Below are 21,121 nucleotides of genomic sequence, written 5' to 3' on the forward strand. Positions count from 1 at the left end.
CTGAAGCTCCTGCAGTCTCTCCACACTGCACAAATGCAACTTTCATCTCAACACTATGGACCCGATTTGTAATTGTACATGACTGCTTTTGTGTGACATAAAGATGTGTCTAGGTGTAAAATGCTGTACTACCTATGTGCAATTGATGGATTTAGAGTTGCACTAAATATACATTAGATACTAGAGACGCAAATTGTGCACGTACCTAAACCAGGTGCAAGTCTGGCTTGGTGATTATTGCCCATCTTTGGGCCGGATTCAGAGATGTACACACACACACACTGATATATCTCCGATGGTTGAGAGATCAGTACTGCATGTGTGCAGGTGTCTTTCTGTGACTACGGTCCCAGTGCCCCTAAGCTGCAACATGATTGACATGCTGTGGCTGTTTGGGGGGCGGGGAATGGGCGGTCAGGAAAAAACGGCGGCGGAGGCCCAGTTTTTTGAGATTGGCGAGGGCAGTGTCTGCGTCTTCTGGCACAGGTTTACTGGCATCGGCTACTGAGCTGAGGTGACCATTATAAGTAGCCTTAGGCCCACTCAGATGGGTAATGCTGCGACCGATCTTTGCGATGGTGATATGATGCTACGTCTTCAGGCGCAGCACTCTGATCTGTGATGCCAGCAGTCTGTGTCTTTTGTCCTCAGGCGCCTCTTGCGGCATTAGCGCATTTCTGCATCACTACTGCGTCCAGAGTTGCAGCAGTGATGCAAATAGCGTCCCTATCTGAATCAGGCCCTTTGTTATGGAGATTCAATGCTGGACATATATTAAGGTACATGCAACTCAAAATCCAGATGTGGAAATGCAAGTGGGGAGGAGCATGTTAGTTCCTGTACAAACATCACATTCAATTCTAATAAGGCACCAGGTATGTTGGAGTTTAGAAAACTCTGTTAAATTCAATGGGAAGATAATACATTTTAATGTACGGGGTATATATGATGCATTTCTATCTACAGGAAGTATTATAGCAATGGAATGCTCATCAAGAATATATTAAGGGGCCGGTCTAAGATCACCTTTCCATTTTCACATCAGTCAGATTTGATTCCTGTATGCCCAAGCTAGGCCAGACAACTAAGCTAATAGTGGGTTTTTGCTATAAAATGCAGGTATCCAGAGTACTGAGAGTCAGCGTAACAACAATATAACATTGTTACTAAAAGTGATTTGCTTTACCGCAATGCAAATTATCACTTCCCAGACTACTAAGAGCATTTCTAACCTGGCCAGCAGTTGCCCTCATAGTCCCGTCCATCTCTATCTTTCACAAAGTACCCATTTTGTTTGGCTTCAGCGTACAAGATGTAGTCTGGATCCACTTTAATGTGAGGGTCAGAGATGACAACCAGCTGAGGTTGAAAGAAACAATCAGTCACCTATATTGTATATGCTAATGGGGTGAGGGCAGGAGAAATAAAAGTTAAAGATGAACCTGGAAAAAAAAACATAATTGTTTGTATTATGGCATAGAATTAACTACACCCTTACCTTACCTTCCCTTGGATGTCAGAAAAGTATTGTTTTACTAGAAAATTATGTATTTATTTATTATCTACTAGCAGGGATACCTGGCGTTGTCTGGGTTGAAGACTGGACCTTGACATAGATCGGCAGCCTTAATTTTTTACATTGACCTCGACATAACCCCATTCATTGATCCTGAAAAGGACCCCACTGTTTGCTAACATGGTTTTAGCCCTGAAAAGAACCTATCTATTCATTTATATAGAGTATTTAGGGCCTGATTCAGACCCACTCGCGAGCGGCTGTCCGCTCGCAAGTGGGTCGATGGTGTGCACTGCGCATGCGCACGACGGAGGGAGCTCTGTCGTGCGCATGTGCGAGACGCGACGAGCGAAGGACTTTCCTTCGCTCGATGTGTCTGATCAAAGGGGGCGTGCTGTCGATGTTGATTGACAGCACGCCCCCTTTGGTGGGCGTGCCGGGGGCGTGCCTGCCAGAGGGAGGCGTTCCCAAGGGAACGCCTACCGTCAGAAGCCGGCCCCACTGACATCACTAGTGATGTCAGTGGGAGTGATTTTGGCTCTGATAGAGCCAAAATCACTCCTGGCCTTGCGGTTGAGAAACTCAACCGCAGGCTTCTGCTCGCACTGGCGATGGTCGCGATGGTCAAGACCATCGCGACCATAATCCTGCACGCTCGTATAGGCTGTGGGTGGTGACCCACAGCTATACGAGCGTCCAGGAGGACGCTCCATATTTATGGAGGTGGGCCCTGATTCAGAGCGAGCGCTCTGGTTAGAGCGTCCGGCTCTGAATCAGGGCCTTAGACACTGTTGCCTCAACACTGTGGTATAAACAATGTTGTTGTTTTTTATCCATTAGGAGCCAGCATGAAAAGGCTGTTGGAAGCCCAACTCTTGTACATGCCACATAGAAATGCCCATGGGAAAAACAATGATTTTGCAGGTCAATACCTGCTACCTTCATAGATTGACCTTATTGACAATCATGGCAAAAGAGAGTTGGATTGGAAATTGCAATCTATTGAATTCAAATGGCATGTCTGTTGGTATGAGCGGGATGCAAGGAATGAACACATCCTCTCCTGTTCCACATCCTATTGTGATAGTGACTTTAATGACACAGGCTTTGAGAGTTTTTATGCAAAGTCTTGTACCATTGCAAAGCTTTGGAGCATCCAGGTTTCTAAGCAGCATGATTGGTGTACCGATCTTCAAAAATAATTTGTGCAGAGGCATCCCTGGCAGCTTAGAAATTCAGTTGGATAATGCACAGCTTATGGCATATGAAAATTTGCTTGGAAGAAATTTAGTGTTCATTCTAGCACCCTGCACCTGTTTCAACCTGTGCAGTTCCTCTTTCCTACCTGGAGTGTCACTCTCTGCTCTTGTGCTTCTAGCACATCTGGTCTGTATCTCAGCAGTTTGTTGCATGAGCTGAGTGTGCCAGAAGCACCAGAGCAAAGAGCGACACCCCATGTAGGAAAGAGGAACTGCATAGGTTGTGACAGGTGCAGGGTGCTGGAATGAAAACTCAAATTAGTACCTATCAGTGCAGGTGCAGTGTGACAGTTGATCCTCCGACTCCCTGCTCTTCCGTTGGAGTTCTGCCTGCCCCCCACTGGTACATATCAGCCTGTGCCTTCAGATCAGTGTAGTTTTAGGCACTGGAAGACACCCTGAGCAAACTTGCTTACACAAAAATTTCAAAAGAGACTCCACGGCCTATTTGCTGGGCACCATGTAGACCTCCATGGTTCTGACGAACTTCAATCTTAGCCAAAAACCTAATCCTGTTCAAACTACACCACCATGCCAAAATTGGTGGATCTAGGTACAGTACTCTGGCTGTGCATAAAGGACAAACAAACAGACAGACACACACACGTTCTCGATTATTATATAGATCTCACTTTTCTTTACTGTGAAAGCTTGTCACTGACTAATGCTGGAGGCACACTCTACATTGCAGAGTGTGGGGTTCCAAACAACCCAAATTTGAGATAGTTATCTTATCACATTAGATAAGATCATTGTGGGACATGGAAGAAATTGCAGCTGGAAGATGACTGCTGACCAGTTTATGTTGGCAATCAATGATCTGGCTGCTCTGGCTGCTCTGATCCCAGCTGAATCTGTTTCATCATATGTGTACCTGGGTTGAATGATAATTATGACACTCATCTGTAAAGTTAGGTATACTGCTGAAAGATAAGAGGAACAATCCACGATTTTTGCTACGGAAACAAACTAGAGAACATCCAATTTCATGTATGAACACTTCACAATTGTCGTTCCTATATGTGATGTCTTTACATGTAGGTTGTCGAGTCGATAGCTTACACACTGCATTTGCGGCATCATATTGGCTTATATAGACAAACAAATGTCACTCCTGATGTCAGGGAGCCAATCTGACAGATTTTCAAACAACAGTCGGCCTTGGGTGCTGTGCACATACTATTCAATAATCAGACTAACCAGCCGAGAAATTAGCCCCATAATAGCACAATGTGTACCAAGCATAAGGGGGTGTGGTTCATTAGATAGACAATTAAAAGGTTGACAGTGTATAGGTCGATATCAAATGGTCAACAGTCAATATGTCGTTAGGTACAAAAAGTCGACACACAAACGGTCAACATGGATATAGGTTGACAGATACAAAATGTTAAGGTCAAAATGGTTGACACACGTTTTCCCCTAACCCTCTCCTTGGTGCCTAACCCCAACCGCCCCTCCTAGTGCCTAACCCTGACTGTCGGGGTAAGAGCCACATTTACAGAACATATAAAATACATTTTTATTAATGGGTGATTATATCTGCTCTCAAACTATACTGCCAGCACCATACAGTATTAGATCACCATGACAGGACCATGTCAGCAAACACTGACACTGTAAAAGTGATGAAGTGCAGTATTATACACACTTATTAGTTTTAAGAGGGTTTAATGCACATTAATATATGACAAATCCATAATATTAATGTGATAAATAATAATCTGTTTGAAAACAAAGGGTCCAATTCAATTAGCCACGAGGTTCCGTCGTAACATTGCGCACATCCACAACGCAGGTTACTCGGGGAGGATGAACATGCTCATTTCAGCTTGCACTCTGCCTAATTTAATCTTCCTTTAGGAATGCTATAGATCCATTGTGTAAAACCCATCTTTTAATACTTAGTTATTTCAGCATAGAGGTTAAAGATTCCAGGTCTGACAGTATAAATACATTTTAGTAATAAATCTGGATACAAAAATTACCTTTTTTCACTGTTCATGTCTTATCAAGCACTTTAACATCTGCGTATATGGATTACTTGTTCATTGTGGGCATCAATGACCTGTAGTTCTAGATTGGTTTATTCTATTGTAAACATGACAATCTCAAATATAAGGCCGAATTCAAGTAGCCGTGAAAAGTGCCGTTTGGAGAAATTTTTTTGACTTTGCGCTTTTCGCCTGTTTTCTAATTTTCTCCATATTCAATTATAGGACATTTAAACGTCCAGGTCGCTAAACCTTTACATGGAAAAATAGGCGATAAAGTTTCTCCACATATAGGCAGGAGAATTGGAAGTGCAAAATCGCTAATTTGGGGTACAAATGTGGGGATTTAATCCAGAACCCTTTGGACAACCCCCCTAATGACTAATCAGTCAAAAAAAAGTCAGTAGAATTTTTTTTAAAAACATCCCAAAAATGACATGTCAATTTTGGGTGAAAATGTAAACAGTGTTGGAAAATGGGTAAAAAGTGGGGGGCCTGGTATTCTGGGGGGTTATATGGATGGGACAGGTGTTTTTGATTGCAGGAGGCTGCAGCAGGTGTATTTTTAAGTTTGTTTAAATCTTCATTTTAGAGACATCAAAATATACTAGTACCCAAATCATGTACCCCAAATTTAACCTCGGTACTCATTTTTCTGAAAAAACATTGTTTTCTATCATTTTTCCACACATATGCAAATATACATATAACAGCGTTTTGCCTCAAAATAAGTTCAAAAAATACTTTTATTAGGGCTACTACTTTCTACATTGATTCCCAGGGTCATTCAAGCTATTTATGGGGTACAGACTGATTTCCCCCAAAAAAGATGTCCTTTATGCTAGTATCGCTTTGTAAAACATTCACCTATCGGCATTTTCGCCTGTTTTTCAATTGAATAGGGCGAAACGCGGGGACGCACATGAAGAAAACATCGCATCAAAACAGACGAATAAGGCAAATTCATTCTGCATTTCACCAGACGGCACTTTTCGCGGCTAATTGAATTCGACCCATAAGGTGAAACATATGTAAACACAGGGCCTGATTCAGACCCGGACGCTATCCGCAGTGCGCTCGCTATTGCCGATGGTTGCTAATCTGCGCATGCATCGCAGTGCGCGTGCGCAAACTACACAGTGCGTTTGCAGATCCCTCACTCGCATAGCAAAGCCAGCCCAGCAGAGTGAGTGACAGGAGAGGCCGTTTGTGGGTGGTAACAGGGGCCGTCCAGTAAAAACGGGGGAGTGGAGGTGCGAACGCAGGCGTGCCTGAGTGTTTCAACGCCCTTTTAGAGGCATGCATAATTAACAGGCAGCGTCATAGTACGCGTCATCAGCCATTTTTTTACTCTGTTTTCCTCGCAATGCTTGCGGTAGTAAAAAGCTACCACAAGCACTGCGTCACATCCGATAGTGGTTGATGTACCAATGTTTTCACAAACTTCCAGGAGATGACGTGGGGCAGTGGGCGTCTCTCCATTCACTAAGGGGAGACTGCATTCACACAGCAAACGCTCGTAAGTTGGGCGTGCTTATGTCTTGGCGAGCGATCGCTCCCGCCGCGTCACTTTCAAATATTTGCATACCCATCGAGCGAGCGTACGCTCATAGCAACCGGGTCTGAATCAGGCCCACAATTTCTTCTCACATGAATGAACGCTGACTGTAGGTAGGGTGTAAAATATGTGAATGTAATCCCTTGTTCTCACATGAATAAACACTGACTGTAGGTAGGGTGTAATATATGTGAGTGCAATCCCTTGTTCTCACATGAATGACCACTGACTGTTTCTAGGGTGTAATATATGTGAGTGTAATATCTTGTTGTTACATGAATGAACACTGACTGTACGTGGGGTGTAATATATATGAGTGTAATATTTTGTTCTCACATGAATGAACACTGACTGTTTGTAGGGTGGAATAAATGTGAATGTAATATCTTGTTGTTACATGAAAGAACACTGACTGTACGTGGGGTGTAATGTATGTGAGTGTAATATCTTGTTCTCACATAAAAAAACACTGACTGTAGGGTGTAATATATGTGAGTGTAATAGCTTGTTGTTACATGAGTGAACACTGACTGTACATGGGGTGTAATATATGTGAGTGTAATCCCTTGTTCTGACATGAATAAACACTGACATTAGGTAGGGTGTAATATATGTGAGTGTAGGTGTAATATATGTGAGTGTAATCCCTTGTTCTCACATGAATGAACACTGACTATAGGTAAGGTGTAATATATGTGAGTGTAATCCCTTGTTCTCACATGAATAAACACTGACATTAGGCAGGGTGTAATATATGTGAGTGTAATCCCTTGTTCTCACATGAATAAACACTGACATTAGGCAGGGTGTAATATATGTGAGTGTAATCCCTTGTTCTCAATGAATGAACACTGACTGTAGGTAGGGTGTAATATATGTGAGTGTAATAGCTTGTTGTTAGATGAATAAACACTGACTGTACGTGGGGTGTAATATATGTGAGTGTAATCGCTTGTTGTTACATGAATAAACACTGACTGTAGGTAGGGTGTAATATATTTGAGTGTAATCCCTTGTTCTCACATGAATAAACACTGACATTAGGCAGGGTGTAATATATGTGAGTGTAATCCCTTGTTCTCAATGAATGAACACTGACTGTAGGTAGGGTGTAATATATGTGAGTGTAATAGCTTTTTGTTAGATGAATAAACACTGACTGTACGTGGGGTGTAATATATCTGAGTGTAATCCCTTGTTCTCAATGAATGAACACTGACTGTAGGTAGGGTGTAATATATGTGAATGTAATCCCTTGTTCTCACATGAATAAACACTGACTGTACGTGGGGTGTAATATATGTGAGTGTAATAGCTTGTTGTTACATGAATGAACACTGACTGTAGGTAGGGTGTAATATATGTGAGTGTAATCCCTTGTTCTCACATGAATAAACACTGACTGTACGTGGGGTGTAATATATGTGAGTGTAATCGCTTGTTGTTACATGAATAAACACTGACTGTAGGTAGGGTGTAATATATGTGAGTGTAATCCCTTGTTCTCACATGAATAAACACTGACTGTACGTGGGGTGTAATTTATGTGAGTGTAATCGCTTGTTGTTACATGAATAAACACTGACTGTAGGTAGGGTGTAATATATTTGAGTGTAATACCTTGTTCTCACATGAATAAACACCGACATTAGGCAGGGTGTAATATATGTGAGTGTAATCCCTTGTTCTCAATGAATGAACACTGACTGTAGGTAGGGTGTAATATATGTGAGTGTAATAGCTTGTTGTTAGATGAATAAACACTGACTGTACGTGGGGTGTAATATATCTGAGTGTAATCCCTTGTTCTCACATGAATAAACACTGACATTAGGCAGGGTGTAATATATGTGAGTGTAATCCCTTGTTCTCAATGAATGAACACTGACTGTAGGTAGGGTGTAATATATGTGAGTGTAATAGCTTTTTGTTAGATGAATAAACACTGACTGTACGTGGAGTGTAATATATCTGAGTGTAATCCCTTGTTCTCAATGAATGAACACTGACTGTAGGTAGGGTGTAATATATGTGAATGTAATCCCTTGTTCTCACATGAATAAACACTGACTGTACGTGGGGTGTAATATATGTGAGTGTAATAGCTTGTTGCTACATGAATGAACACTGACTGTAGGTAGGGTGTAATATATGTGAGTGTAATCCCTTGTTCTCACATGAATAAACACTGACTGTACGTGGGGTGTAATATATGTGAGTGTAATCGCTTGTTGTTACATGAATAAACACTGACTGTAGGTAGGGTGTAATATATGTGAGTGTAATCCCTTGTTCTCACATGAATAAACACTGACTGTACGTGGGGTGTAATTTATGTGAGTGTAATCCCTTGTTCTCAATGAATGAATACTGACTGTAGGTAGGGTGTAATATATGTGAGTGTAATAGCTTGTTGTTAGAGGAATAAACACTGACTGTACGTGGGGTGTAATATATGTGAGTGTAATCCCTTGTTCTCACATGAATAAACACTGACTGTACGTGGGGTGTAATATATGTGTGTAATCGCTTGTTGTTACATGAATAAACACTGACTGTAGGTAGGGTGTAATATATTTGAGTGTAATACCTTGTTCTCACATGAATAAACACAGACATTAGGCAGGGTGTAATATATGTGAGTGTAATCCCTTGTTCTCAATGAATGAACACTGACTGTAGGTAGGGTGTAATATATGTGAGTGTAATAGCTTGTTGTTAGATGAATAAACACTGACTGTACGTGGGGTGTAATATATCTGAGTGTAATCCCTTCTTCTCACATGAATAAACACTGACATTAGGCAGGGTGTAATATATGTGAGTGTAATCCCTTGTTCTCAATGAATGAACACTGACTGTAGGTAGGGTGTAATATATGTGAGTGTAATAGCTTTTTGTTAGATGAATAAACACTGACTGTACGTGGAGTGTAATATATCTGAGTGTAATCCCTTGTTCTCAATGAATGAACACTGACTGTAGGTAGGGTGTAATATATGTGAATGTAATCCCTTGTTCTCACATGAATAAACACTGACTGTACGTGGGGTGTAATATATGTGAGTGTAATAGCTTGTTGTTACATGAATGAACACTGACTGTAGGTAGGGTGTAATATATGTGAGTGTAATCCCTTGTTCTCACATGAATAAACACTGACTGTACGTGGGGTGTAATATATGTGAGTGTAATCGCTTGTTGTTACATGAATAAACACTGACTGTAGGTAGGGTGTAATATATGTGAGTGTAATCCCTTGTTCTCACATGAATAAACACTGACTGTACGTGGGGTGTAATTTATGTGAGTGTAATCGCTTGTTGTTACATGAATAAACACTGACTGTAGGTAGGGTGTAATATATTTGAGTGTAATACCTTGTTCTCACATGAATAAACACCGACATTAGGCAGGGTGTAATATATGTGAGTGTAATAGCTTGTTGTTAGATGAATAAACACTGACTGTACGTGGGGTGTAATATATCTGAGTGTAATCCCTTGTTCTCAATGAATGAATACTGACTGTAGGTAGGGTGTAATATATGTGAGTGTAATAGCTTGTTGTTAGAGGAATAAACACTGACTGTACGTGGGGTGTAATATATGTGAGTGTAATCGGTTGTTGTTACATGAATAAACACTGACTGTAGGTAGGGTGTAATATATTTGAGTGTAATCCCTTGTTCTTGCATGAATGAACACTGACTGTAGGTAGGGTGTAATATATGTGAGTGTAATCCCTTGTTCTCACATGAATAAACACTGACTGTACGTGGGGTGTAATATATGTGAATGTAATAGCTTGTTGTTACATGAATGAACATTGACTAGGTAGGGTGTAATATATGTGAGTGTAATCCCTTGTTGTTACATGAATGAACACTTATTGTACTAAGCTTCCTGCTTACTTTGCGTCTTTTCTCCCGCAGTTTCTCTTGCATCTTGAGAGGATCAGGAAACCTGTCCTTGTCCCAGGTAAAATATCTTTTTCCATCTGTGTGCTCAATGTCCAACCAGATGACATCATAGGGAATATTGTGTTCATCGAAACCTGAATCCACAGCTTCAACATCTGCCTCATCCTCATAGTTCCAGCGACACTGATGATAGCCCAGTGAGAATAGAGGAGGAAAGGCCTGGCCACCTGTTATCGCACAGAAGTGTATTGAAGGACTCAGAATGAACTCATCATCAGAACTGTTTTATGTGTACTCACCTGTCAGTTGTACATATTGTTTAAACACATCCTGAGGTGCAGGTCCCAGTAACAAGAAAACATCCACTATCCCACTCTCTGACATCCATCTAATGTCCACTTTGGGCACTGCCCTTAGTTTCGGCATATCAGAAGTTGTGCGCAAATGAGACTGAAAAAAGCATGTAATAAAGTAATTCTTATAGACCAGGACACATATAGTATTTAAATCACTGTTGGAAACCGGGGCCCGATATTGTTTTACCTACCTCTAAGGCTGCTTTTGACTTGATTTCTACTAAAGTATCTGATGCATTCAGCCAGAAAATTCCACAAGTGTGCAAAGGATTATGTGCTAGCAGCAGGGGCACAGATCCATATGTGCCCATTTTATCATAGATTGGGTACCCGAATACATCCAAATTGTAGAGTCGGTACGCTTCACTTTCCCTGGTAGCGAGAAGGAAAGTTGTGATTGCTTTGGTTTCAGGTTTCTGATGTAGTAGTGATAAAGAGAACCTCTGTGGGCACAAAAGTTCTAGACCTCCTCTTCTGGCAGGAACATGCAGTCTAATATCCTGCCAGTCATTCACTACCCATTACCTAAAAACATTGCCTTATTTTCTATTCTAGGGCAGAGAAACCAGTAGGTGTAGATGCCTGGGTGATTATTATATAACGCTATAAAGAAAACAATAGGGCTCATGCTGAATTGGAAGTTTGCTCAAATACACACATTTGTACTGTGCATACAAAGAATAAATGTGTACAATTACATCCATACGCCCATCTGACACTTGTGACTCATTATGCTTAGCAAGGAGGAATGGAAAGGAGCATGCAAATGCAGTCCCCGTACAGCAAGGGTGTGTTGGCACAATACGAAACAGAGGCAGACCCTGATAATGGGCCAGATTCAGATGTTCACGTAGTTGAGCGATTTTTTTGCTACTGCGCGTGCACGAAAATCCTTAATAACTTCTACGGTGCGTGTGTTATACAGAGTGTACATACAAAGACGCTATTGCAATCGAGACGCACAACATCAGAAATGTCTTGGAAAAGTGCTATGTGTCCCGGGCTAAACAAACTCCCGGAGATGGTCTGTCTTACTGGTGTGCTACGGGAGTGTTGTGAGTGTGAAAGTGGTTACGTACACAGATGCTGAACCCAGTGGCGGAACTAGAGTGGTGGGCCCAGGTGCAAGAATATGCTTTGGTCCCCCCTATGCAGTGCCTTCAGTAGTGCCCCTTATAAAGTGCCCCCAGTAGTAGTCCCCCCTATGCTGTGCCCCTTATACAATGCCCCCAGTAGTAGTCCCCCCAGTAGTGCCCCTTATACAGTGCCCCAGTAGTAGTCCCCCTTATGCAGTGCCCCTTATACAGTGCCCCCAGTAGTAGTCCCCCCTATGCAGTGCCCACAGTAGTGGTCCCCCCTATGCAGTGCCCCCAGTAGTGCCCCTTAAAAAGTGGCCCCAGTAGTAGTCCCCCCTATGCTGTGCCCTTTATACAATGCCCCCAGTAGTAGTCCCCCCCATGCAGTGCCCTCAGTAGTGCCCCTTATACAGTGCCCCAGTAGTGGTCCCCCTTATGCAGTGCCCCCAGTATTAGTCCCCCCTATACAGTGCCCACAGTAGTGGTCCCCCTATGCAGTGCCCCAGTAGTGCCCCTTATACAGTGCCCCCAGTAGTAGTTCCCCCTATGCAGTGCCCCAAGTAGTAGTCCCCCCTATGCAGTGCCCCCAGTGGTGGTCCATCTATGCAGTGCCCCTTATACAGTGCCCCCAATAGTAGTCCCCCCTATGCTTTGTCCCTTATACAATGTCCCCAGTAGTAGTCCGCCCATGCAGTTCCCCCCAGTAGTGCCCCTTATACAGTGCCCCAGTAGTAGTCCCCCCATGCAGTGCCCCCAGTAGTAGTCCCCCCTATGCAGAGCCCCTCATACAGTGCCCCCAGTAGTAGTTCCCCCGATGCAGTGCCCCTTATACAGTGCCCCCAGTAGTAGTCCTCCCTATGCAATGCCCCCAATAGTGGTCCCCCCTATGCAGTGCTCCCAGTAGTGCCCCTTATACAGTGCCTCATATACAGTGCCCCCAGTAGTGGTCCCCCTATGCAGTGCCCCTTGTAGTAGTCCTCCCATGCTATGCCCCCAGTAGTGGTCCCTCCTATGCAGTGCTCCTAGTAGTGTCCCTTATACAGTTGCCCCAGTAGTAGTCCCCTCTGTACAGTGCCCCTTATACAGTGCCCCCAGTAGTGGTCCCCCTACGCAGTGCCCCTGTAGTAGTCCTCCCACGCTATGCCCCCAGTAGTGGTCCCTCCTATGCAGTGCCCCCAGTAGTAGTTCCCCCTATGCAGTGCCCCTTATACAGTGCCCCAGTAGAAGTCCCCCTTATGCAGTGCCCCCAGTATTAGTGCCCCTTATACAGTGCCCCCAGTAGTAGTCCCCCCTATGCAGTGCCCCCTGTAGTAGTCCTCCCATGCTATGCCCACAATAGTGGTCCCTCCTATGCAGTGCTCCCAGTAGTGTCCCTTATACAGTGCCCCCCAGTAGTGCCCCATATACAGTGCCCACAGTAGTGGTCCCCCTATGCAGTGCCCCCAGTAGTGCCCCTCATACAGTGCCCCCAGTAGTAGTTCCCCCGATGCAGTGCCCCTTATACAGTGCCCCCAGTAGTAGTCCTCCCTATGCAATGCCCCCAATAGTGGTCCCCCCTATGCAGTGCTCCCAGTAGTGCCCCTTATACAGTGCCTCATATACAGTGCCCCCAGTAGTGGTCCCCCTATGCAGTGCCCGCTGTAGTAGTCCTCCCATGCTATGCCCCCTGTAGTGGTCCCTCCTATGCAGTGCTCCCAGTAGTGTCCCTTATATAGTTGCCCCAGTAGTAGTCCCCTCTATGCAGTGCCCCCAGTAGTAATTCCTCCTATGCAGTGCTCCCAGTAGTGCCCCTTATACAGTGCCTCATATACAGTGCCCCCAGTAGTGGTCCCCCTATGCAGTGCCCCTGTAGTAGTCCTCCCATGCTATGCCCCCAGTAGTGGTCTCTCCTATGCAGTGCCCCCAGTAGTAGTTCCCCCTATGCAGTGCCCCTTATACAGTGCCCCAGTAGAAGTCCCCCTTACGCAGTGCCCCCAGTATTAGTCCCCCCTATACAGTGCCCACAGTAGTGGTCCCCCTATGCAGTGCCCCTTATACAGTGCCCCCAGTAGTAGTTCCCCCTATGCAGTGCCCCTTATACAGTGCCCCCAGTAGTAGTTCCCCCTATGCAGTGCCCCCAGTAGTGCCCCTTATACAGTGCCCCCAGTAGTGGTCCATCTATGTAGTGCCCCTTATACAGTGCCCCCAATAGTAGTCCCCCTTATGCTTTGTCCCTTATACAATGTCCCCAGTGGTAGTCCCCCCATGCAGTGCCCCCAGTAGTGCCCATATACAGTGCCCCAGTAGTAGTCCCCCCTATGCAATGCCCCCAATAGTGGTCCCCCCTATGCAGTGCTCCCAGTAGTGCCCCTTATACAGTGCCTCATATACAGTGCCCCCAGTAGTGGTCCCCCTATGCAGTGCCGCCTGTAGTAGTCCTCCCATGCTATACCCCCAGTAGTGGTCCCTCCTATGCATTGCTCCCAGTAGTGTCCCTTATACAGTTGCCCCAGTAGTGGTCCATCTATGCAGTGCCCCTTATACAGTCCCCCCAGTAGTAGTCCCCTCTATGCAGTGCCCCCAGTAGCAATTTCCCCTATGCAGTGCTCCCAGTAGTGCCCCTTATACAGTACCTCATATACAGTGCCCCCAGTAGTGGTCCCCCTATGCAGTGCCCCCTGTAGTAGTCCTCCCATGCTATGCCCCCAGTAGTGGTCCCTCCTATGCAGTGCCCCCAGTAGTCCCCCTATGCAGTGCCCCTTATACAGTGCCCCCAGTAGTAGTCCTCCCTATGCAATGCCCCCAATAGTGGTCCCCCCTATGCAGTGCTCCCAGTAGTGCCCCTTATACAGTGCCTCCAGTAGTAGTCCCCTCTATGCAGTGCCCCCAGTAGTAATTCCCCCTATGCAGTGCTCCCAGTAGTGCCCCTTATGCAGTGCCTCATATACAGAGCCCCCAGTAGTGGTCCCCCTATGCAGTGCCCCCTGTAGTGTCCCTTATACAGTTGCCCCAGTAGTGCCCCTTATAGTCCTCCCAGTAGTAGTCCCCTCTATGCAGTGCCCCCAGTAGTAATTCCCCCTATGCAGTGCTCCCAGTAGTGCCCCTTATACAGTGCCTCATATACAGTGCCCCCAGTAGTGGTCCCCCTATGCAGTGCCCCCTGTAGTAGTCCTCCCATGCTATGCCCACAGTAGTGGTCCCTCCTATGCAGTGCTCCCAGTAGTGTCCCTTATACAGTGTCCCCCCAGTAGTGCCCCATATACAGTGCCCCCAGTAGTGGTCCCCCTATGCAGTGCCACTTATTCAGTGCCTCCAGTAGTGCCCCATATACAGTGCCCCCAGTAGTGGTCTCCCTATGCAGTGCCACTTATACAGTGCCCCCAGTAGTGGCCTCCCCTACATATATAAGACAAACACACACAAAAAAACCCCAACACTTTCCTGAATCCCCACTCCTGCGCCCGCCACCGTCAGCTCCTGTCTTCCCGCTCTGCATGATGGGAGAGACGTCTCTCCCATCACCCACTGCGAGAGCCCTAAGGTGTAGCTCATGAGAGAGCTCCAGCCGGGCTCCCTCCGTGGACGCATGAGCCAATGAGAGTCTGTCTGACTCTCATTGGCTGCTATAACAAACACATCGCCGCTGCTGTGTAGTGCAGACTACGGTACGCACTACACTTAAATACTGTGGGGCCGGGGGACACTGGTGGTGGGTGCAGCTGCGCTGTTGGATGCAGGCGGCTATGGGCCCCTGCACCTCAGCGGGCCCCGATGCAAGGCACAGGCTGCACCGCCGCTAGTTCCGCCACTGGCTGAACCGCTTACATAGGAAGCCATACTCGGAACCAGCCATGGGGCAGGTAGTAGTGTTGATTGTGTGTGTAAAAAGGCGCAACTTGGTATTTCAGTGCCCACAGACGGTTACAGTGCGCATTCCGGACGCCTGGATGTACTCCAAGAAACACCAATAGATGCAGTTGCAGCCGTATATCTGCGTCCACTGCTGAATCAGGCCGAAGAGCTTTAGGGCTGCTGCAAATACACACTGATTAGGAGGACGGATGCCAGTACTAGCTAGCAGCAAGCTGTTGGTAGCAGCTAGATCTAAGCCACAGAGCTTATTAGGAATCCTGGTTTTCTCCAGGGACACCTTCTAGGGTGCGATAAGCTTTGCTGTTGAGAGATTGCTTTCTTAAATCTAGCCCCATTAGGCAGCAGCTCACTATACATATGAATAAGCCCAGCATTGTAGTCAATATATGGGCTAGGGTCAAGGCAGACAGATTAGTTCAGAAATATAGAATTCAGGAACAGAGGGCCTGATTCAGACCCGCTCGCGAGCGCTATGCGCTTGCAAGCGGGTCGATGGTGGCCCAGTGCGCATGCGCACAACGGAACCGGCTTCTTCGTGCGCATGCGCGAGACCCGAATAGCGATGGGCAAATCGTCGCTCCGGGTCTCGTACCAAAGGGGGCGTGCTGTCGATGTTGAGTGACAGCATGCCCCCTTTGGTGGTCGGGCCGGGGGCGTGGCTGCCCAGACGGAGGCGTTCCCATGGCCAGCCTCACTGACATCACAACAGAGCCAAAATCACTCTTGGGCTTGCGGAAATGAGACCCTACCACAAGGGTCTCGTCGCAAGCCCGATGGTCGCGATGGTCTTGACCATCGCGACGATCATCATGGCCGCTCGCTATAGCTGTGGGTGGTCACCCAACAGCTATGCGAGCGGCCAGGAGGCTGTTCTGAAAAACCAAAAGGCCCGGCCTGATTCAGAGCGAGCCCTCTGTCAGAGCGTCCGGCTCTGAATCAGGCCCAGAGTCCCATGTTTGGGATCATGAACCAGCCAGGTCTGTATAAATAAGTCAGATGGAATAATACTTATAAACAAGAAACGCTGACATAAACTGTTGTTCAGGCAATAGAGGATAGTGTAATTGGGCTGAAAGAGGGAGCACCTGACATCACGGCGTGATGTCACAGGGAGCACATAAATAGGACAGTTTATTTAAAAAGCTCTTAGGATGACGTGCGTGCCTCATAAGAGATGCTGTTTCCTGGGCGCTCTTGTGTAGGAACAAGAACAGGGACACTGCACTATAGACACACTGAGCACTAACCTATGGGCGTGATTCAGAAATGGATGCAGAAGTGCCCGCAGCAGCGTCTATTGGTGCTCGCTCATCTGCGACTTTATGCTAATACCTCTACAAAGCCTTTCCCCTGTGTACATCCGTCTGTATGAATGTGCAGGGGCTGAGACTCCCACCTAAAGCACCCGCAGATGCTGTAATGCCGATTTGTGCATGATTCTGACATTGCATCTGTGACTCTGTACACATAATTGCGATGCATGTGCGGTGCAACTTATGTGCAGGTGCGTCAGCTAAAAATTGCTCCATTGCATCCACCACCGATGCTGGTGACTTGTGGCTATACTACATTTGGTCACTACTGACAGATTGTAGTATAGCCATGGTGGGAATAATATACTATGATTACTGAGGTAAAAATTGCACAGCGCATATAAGGTAGGCATTGTTGTTAGGTTGTGTTTCTAAAACCCACTTGATAATAAGGACTGGATGCAATGGCAGAAAGGCTGAGATTTAGCGTGTAATATTCATAATAACGTATAACAACACATTTCTTTAACATCTAAAATATTGTTACGTTCTATGGGCCTGATTCAGACCCGGTCGCAAACGCTGAGCTGTCACAACTGGGTCGATGGTGGCCCAGAGCGCATGAGCACGATGGAGCCGGCTCCGTCGTGCGCATGCGCGAGACCCGGATAGCGACGAGCAATCCGTCGCTCCGGGTCTCGCACCAAAGGGGGCGTGCTGTCGATATTGAGTAACAGCACGCCCCCTTTGGTGGGCGGGTCGGGGGGGGGGGGGTGGCTGCCCAGACGGAGGTGTTCCCATTGGAACGCCTACCGTTTGGGGGCAGCCCCACTGACATCACAAGTGATGTCAGTAAGTGATGTCAGTAGGAGAGCTTTCGGCTCTGTTTGAGCCGAAAGCTCTCTGGGGCTTGTGGCCACGAGATCCTACCACAAGGGTCTCTTCGCAGGCTCTGATGGTCGCAACCATCATCCTGGCCGCTCGCTTTAGCTGTGGGTGGCAACCCACAGAAATGCGAGCGGCCAGGAGGCCGCTCCATAAAGAAAAAAAAAGACGCCCTGATTCAGAGCGAGCACTCTGTCAGAGCATCCGGCTCTGAATCAGGGCCTATGTCGTGACACATATCATGCCCTGCAAAATACCATATACAACAAAATGGATGTTTGCTTTAGGCAGTGTAATGGAAGTAACCCACTTACCCCGTGTTTTTCAGCCAGTGTGTATCTGCATGTTCCGGAAGACCGCAAACATATTCAAACCCATGCAAGGTAAAATCCAGCCCTACAGAGGGTCCTGTGCAGATATAACGGAAATTAACTAATCCGCTAACAACAGTGGTGACAACATATTGTTAAACCTTTCAAAAAACTTTGCGTTACCGTTTAATTTAATGTCCAGATCATTTTCAAACTCATCTCTCCAGAGTCCAAACAATTTCTATTAAGACAGATAACATTTCATCAGACAATGAAAGAAAGTGATAACACGATCATATCTCTAATATGCCGACAACCATTGGACTGATATACAGATGTTATCTCTTAGTAAAAGTACATCAAGACTGGATCATAACATCTTAAATGATAGTAATAGATTTTACACTAAGATCAAAATTATCACAATTTCATACGGTCTACATGGATGTAAATAATCTATATGAAAACGTGATCCACTTGATCTGTAATATTTCACCGAATCCCATTATGTTAAGATTTACGGACAGAACACTTTATTAAATAAAAAATCTTCAAAACAATAAATTTAAGCAGAATCTAAATTTCCTTAATATATGTTTCAGCAAGATAGCAACCCCAGCTCGGGACATGCAACTCTGTAACCCTCAATCTCTTAAAAGTAATGTTTCACAGTTTTTTGTGATATACTATACTGCAGTGGTAATACTTTTATTGCTGTGGTGTTCTGGGTGGCCACAATGTGGACCATTAGCAAATCCCATGCTAGTTTCTCTTCTAGTTTATCAAGAGTTTTTATATCAAGAAAAATTTTTGGGCAACATAATTTTATTGTGTTTACAATGGTCTCATGACACCTATATAGGTATTACAATTCTCTTTTCTAAACGTTTTTTATATCATTGTTATATAAGGCGATTATTCCAATCGCACTATTGGGTTCGTAAAAATTCACAAAAATTTTATTTGTTACTTACATGGTTATTTACGGAGATATATGTTCTCTTTGTTATATTTATCATGACGTGGTTTCGTGAAAAGTGTGTTCTCTTACCCCGATACCTGCTCGCTGGGACGGGTGGGGGTGGCGCAAGTATTAGGATTATTTACTGTTCAGCACCCAGAGTGGGAGTAGGTTGATATGGCAATGATTTCTTCAGATTCCACGAGGGTTAAGTCAGTACTTAAATTCATTTCATGGAATGTGGAGGGATTAAATACGCCTGTCAAGAGACGTAAGGTCCTTAAACATTTAAAAAGCATGAAACCGGATGTGGCATTTTTGCAAGAATCGCATTGGAATTCTAGGGACCCCAATAAATTAAGAGATACATGGATAGGTGACTATAAAGCTGCCTCCTTCACGTCCAAGCGTAGAGGAGTTTTGATTCTTTTTCGCAAAAATATCCCATATACTATTAAAGACACATTGATAGATCCTGAAGGTAGATATCTCTTTGTAAAGATATCACTACATGATTCGATCTATACCTTGGCTACTATATACGCTCCTACTGGTCCAAATAAAGTATTTTCACAAATTTATATATTAGATTGAATGACTGGATGGAAGGTGAACTGATTATAGGAGGTGACTTTAATTGTGTAATATCTCAAGGTTTGGATAGATCCAACATTCCAGGTAGAAATAGAGAGGCTTTGGTGTCCCCTGTACAGTTGCTAGTAGATTCACTGCAACTGTGCGACCCGTGGAGATGTCAAAATCCTGTATCTCGTGAATATACTTTTTACTCACATCCACATCACACTTTTTCACGAATAGATTTTTGGTTAATATCTCGCTCTCTATATCAAAGGATAGAGTCTTCAGGGATAGCACCCATAGCAGTCTCAGATCATGCTCCGATATGGTTCACTCTTTCATTACAATCCCCCATATATACTTCATATAATTGGAGATTCCCGGCGTATTTGAATAAATCAAATGATTTCCGTACCCATTTAGAAGGAGCATTTTGTAATTATACAAATGATAATATTGAACACTTGGAGGATATTAACTTATTCTGGGCTGCTTCAAAGCCGGTGCTTCGAGGACAGATTATGGAGTATGTGACCAGGAGACGTAAGCTGCTAGCTTCTAAATTGGATTCCTCTAACAAACACTTGACTAAAACGTATGACACACTCATTCTGAACGAGACACCTGAGAATAGGCGGAGATATGTGGAAGCTAAAAATGAATACGATCTTTTGTGTGAAGAACGTGCCCAATTTTCACATAATATTCAACGTAACAAATATTTTAGAGGATGTAATAAACCAGGCAGATTATTAGCAAACTTAGCCAAAACCCACAATACATCTTCAAATATTCTTCAATTACAGAATAATTTGGGTACTTGTGTTACGGGTTCAGCCGATATTTCAGAACAATTTCAACAATATTATAAACAATTATACACGGCTCCTCCCGATTCTCCTGAGTTAGCTACAAGATTTTTGAGGGAAGCAGGTTTGCCATTATTAACGGAGGAGGAAAGAGAATCTTTGGTAGAACCAATATCGGAGACGGAATTGATACAGTTAATTAAAACATTAATTAAAGGTAAGACCCCAGGACCTGATGGCTTTGGAGCAGAATATTATCATTCTTTCCACTCAATTGCTGCCACATTTGTTGTCCTTATTTAATGCTATTATTGGAGGGAAACCACCGCTGACTGGTTTTAACGAAGCCAGAATTATAGTTTTGCCAAAACCTGGAAAGGACCCCACATTAGTTCAGTCCTACAGACCCATATCATTATTAAACCAGGATTTAAAATTGTTCACTAAGTTACTAGCTCAGAGACTTCAAAATATTCTTTCTAGGATACTCCACCCAGCACAAAATGGATTTGTTAAGGGACGTACATCTATACATAATGTACGAATGTTGATAGCAGCTTTGACACGATCTAAACAAATAAATAATAGAGAGACTATAATAGTTAGTTGTGATGCCGATAAGGCGTTTGATCGCGTCTCCTGGTCACATATATCACGTATCTTACACATGCAGCAATTTGGTACCGGCTTTATTAATATTTTTCGATTACTTTATACACGCCCCACTGCCTTCCTGACAATTAATGGATGGAACTCTTCTTCTTTTTATCTGTCAAGAGGCACACGTCAG

At 44.7% G+C, this 21,121-nt stretch overlaps 1 protein-coding gene across 6 annotated transcripts in view; it reads right to left on the reverse strand.

The window, feature by feature from the left end:
* GANC (glucosidase alpha, neutral C) overlaps positions 1–21,121 on the reverse strand; it is a 140,025-nt gene that overhangs the window by 62,296 nt on the left and 56,608 nt on the right. For all 6 annotated transcript variants that reach the window (XR_015872495.1, XM_088456494.1, XM_088456496.1 and 3 more), the window contains 6 exons: positions 18,166–18,223; positions 17,986–18,079; positions 10,797–10,977; positions 10,549–10,699; positions 10,241–10,476; positions 1,233–1,359 (listed from right to left, as the gene is read on the reverse strand). Coding sequence is in view for 5 of the 6 variants with exons in the window: in XM_088456494.1 (XP_088312620.1) it covers positions 1,233–1,359; positions 10,241–10,476; positions 10,549–10,699; positions 10,797–10,977; positions 17,986–18,079; positions 18,166–18,223 (847 nt within the window). In the remaining variant the exon portion in view is untranslated. The remainder of the gene's footprint in view (positions 1–1,232; positions 1,360–10,240; positions 10,477–10,548; positions 10,700–10,796; positions 10,978–17,985; positions 18,080–18,165; positions 18,224–21,121) is intronic.

The sequence above is a fragment of the Taudactylus pleione genome, unplaced genomic scaffold, assembly GCF_031769625.1.
Source record: "Taudactylus pleione unplaced genomic scaffold, aTauple2 ptg000707l, whole genome shotgun sequence".
Classification (NCBI taxonomy): Eukaryota; Metazoa; Chordata; class Amphibia; order Anura; family Myobatrachidae; genus Taudactylus; species Taudactylus pleione.